The sequence below is a fragment of the Salmo salar genome, chromosome ssa12 (assembly GCF_905237065.1).
Source record: "Salmo salar chromosome ssa12, Ssal_v3.1, whole genome shotgun sequence".
Taxonomy (NCBI): domain Eukaryota; kingdom Metazoa; phylum Chordata; class Actinopteri; order Salmoniformes; family Salmonidae; genus Salmo; species Salmo salar.
This window is the reverse complement of record NC_059453.1, coordinates 1,439,932-1,442,518: the sequence shown is the minus strand read 5'-3', so window position 1 is coordinate 1,442,518 and position 2,587 is coordinate 1,439,932. Positions and strand designations below refer to the sequence as shown.

General features: G+C 51.1%; 1 protein-coding gene across 1 annotated transcript; it reads left to right on the top strand.

Annotated features, from left to right (window-relative positions):
• Positions 1–258: 258 nt before the first annotated feature.
• LOC106592062 (caskin-1) lies at positions 259–2,345 on the top strand. The gene is made up of 2 exons (XM_045690477.1): positions 259–498; positions 1,850–2,345. Exons 1-2 carry the CDS (start codon positions 314–316, stop codon positions 1,944–1,946), a joined length of 282 nt encoding a protein of 93 aa, XP_045546433.1. The 5' UTR covers positions 259–313; the 3' UTR covers positions 1,947–2,345.
• The last annotated feature ends 242 nt before the right edge of the window (positions 2,346–2,587 follow it).

The following is a 2,587-nucleotide window of genomic DNA, read 5'->3' as shown; positions in this document are numbered from 1 at the left end:
GGTGCAGGAGGAGAGGAGGAGAGAGAAGGTGGAGGTGCAGAAGGAGAGGAGGAGAGAGAAGGAGGAGGGGCAGGAGGAGAGAAGAAGAAATGAGAGAAGGAGAGAGAAGGTGGAGGAGGTGCAGGAGGAGAGGAGGAGAGAGAAGGAGGAGGTGCAGGAGGAGAGGAGGAGAGAGAAGGAGGAGGTGCAGGAGGAGAGGAGAGTTGAGAGGAGGAGAGAGAAGAGAGAGGAGGTGCAGGAGGAGAGGAGGCAAGAGAAGGAGGAGGTGCAGGAGGAGAGGAGAGTTGAGAGGAGGAGAGAGAAGGAGGAGGCGATGGAGGAGAAGCAGACCAAGGAGGAGGCTCCAGCCCAAGTACGGGAGGTGAACGAGGAGGAGGAGGTGAAGGAGGAGGAGGAAGAGGAGGTGCATCATCAGAGGTTGGAGGAGACCAGCGCCTCTCTGGCTGCAGCTCTGGAAGCTGTGGAGCAGAAGATTAACCAGGATCACACAGACAACCAGTGAGGAGACACACACACAGACACACACACACACACACACACACACACACACACACACACACACACACACACACACACACACACACACACACACACACACACACACATACACACACACAGACAACCAGTGAGGAGAGACACACCTACACACACACACACACACACACACATACACACACCCAGTGAGGAGACACACACACACACACATACACACACACACACATTGCCATCGATAAAATGCAATTGGGTTTGTTGTCCGTAGCTTATGTCTGCCCATACCATAACCCCACCTTCACCATGGGGCCCATACCATAACCCCACCTTCACCATGTGGCCCATACCATAACCCCACCTTCACCATGGGGCCCATACCATAACCCCACCTTCACCATGGGGCCCATACCATAACCCCACCTTCACCATGGGGCCCATACCATAACCCCACCTTCACCATGGGGCCCATACCATAACCTCACCTTCACCATGGGGCCCATTCCATAACCCCACCTTCACCATGGGGCCCATACCATAACCCTACTTTCACCATGGGGCCCATACCATAACCCCACCTTCACCATGGGGCCCATACCATAACCCCACCTTCACCATGGGGCCCATACCATAACCTCACCTTCACCATGGGGCCCATTCCATAACCCCACCTTCACCATGGGGCCCATACCATAACCCTACCTTCACCATGAGGCCCATACCATAACCCCACCTTCACCATGGGGCCCATACCATAACCCTATTCTTCACCATGAGGCACTCTGTTCACAACCACAAACCATTCGCCCCATATTCGCCAAATTCTCTTGAATGACGTCGGAGGCGGCTTATGGTAGAGATATGAACATTAAATTCTCTGGCAATGGCGTTGTGTCGTGGCGTTGTGTCGTGTGACAAAACCTACGCATGGCCTTTTTATTGCCCCCCCAGCACAAGGTGCACCTGTGTACTGATCATGCTGTTTTAATCAGCTTCTTGTTATGCCACACCTGTCAGGTAGATGGATTATCTTAAAGGAGAAATGCTGAGCTAACAGGGATGGAAACTAATTTGTGAACAACATTTGAGAGAATTAAGCTTTTTGTGCGTCTGGAAAATGTCTGGGATGTTTTTATTTCAGCTCATGAAACACTTTACATGTTGCCTTTATATTGTTGTTCAGTGTAGTTTTAATGTATGGAATCACTGGAGAAATGTTTGATTTTAGGTAAACATCCCCTTTAAGAGGTATCATTAGATTTGAGAAGATTTTTTACGTTTAATGTCTCTCTCTCTCTCTCTCTCTCTCTCTCTCTCTCTCTCTCTCTCACTCTCTCCCTCTCTCCCTCTCTCCCTCCAGTTCTCTACTGGAGGAGAAGACGACAGTCAACATTCTAGATGACATCGGCAGCATGTTCGACGACCTGGCGGACCAGCTGGACGCCATGTTGGATTAGAGCTCCCGGGCGTCGCCACGACAACCAGCCAACCAAGAGCTGACCGCTTTACGCCGGCTATCCCAGGGTGCCATGCGGCTCCTGTGTAGAATAGCCAATGATAGAAGTGTTCCCGTGTGTTCATATTCCTGACGTAGTGGCACTACTATAGAGCTCGGGTTGCACTGCACTGCACAGGAGGGAATGGGGACGTTACCGTGGGGACATTACCGTGGGGACGGGGTGGTAGATGTTCCTGAGGCAGGAAGTTGTAGATGTTTGTATTCTCCCCTCCCCTTCTCATTGGTCAAGAAGTATTATGAAAGCACACAGACAGACAGACAGACAGACAGACAGACAGACAGACAGGTGTCAAGCACAGAAACAGTCAGACAGACAGACAGACAGGTGTCAAGCACAGAAACAGACAGACAGACAGACAGACAGACAGACAGACAGACAGACAGACAGACAGACAGACAGACAGACAAGGTGTTAAGCACACAGACAGACAGACAGACAGACAGACAGACAGACAGACAGACAGACAGACAGGTGTCAAGCACAGAAACAGACAGACAGACAGACAGACAGACAGGTGTCAAGCACAGAAACAGACAGACAGACAGACAGGTGTCAAGCACAGAAACAGACAGACGGAC

What these genes read in the sequence shown, in the direction of transcription:
- LOC106592062 (XM_045690477.1), top strand. Translation starts at nt 314, where the DNA reads ATGGAGGAGAAGCAGACCAAGGAGGAGGCTCCAGCCCAAGTACGGGAG. An exon ending in CAGGATCACACAGACAACCA is followed by an intron (nt 499 to 1,849) that starts GTGAGGAGACAC and finishes CTCTCCCTCCAG; the next exon opens with TTCTCTACTGGAGGAGAAGA.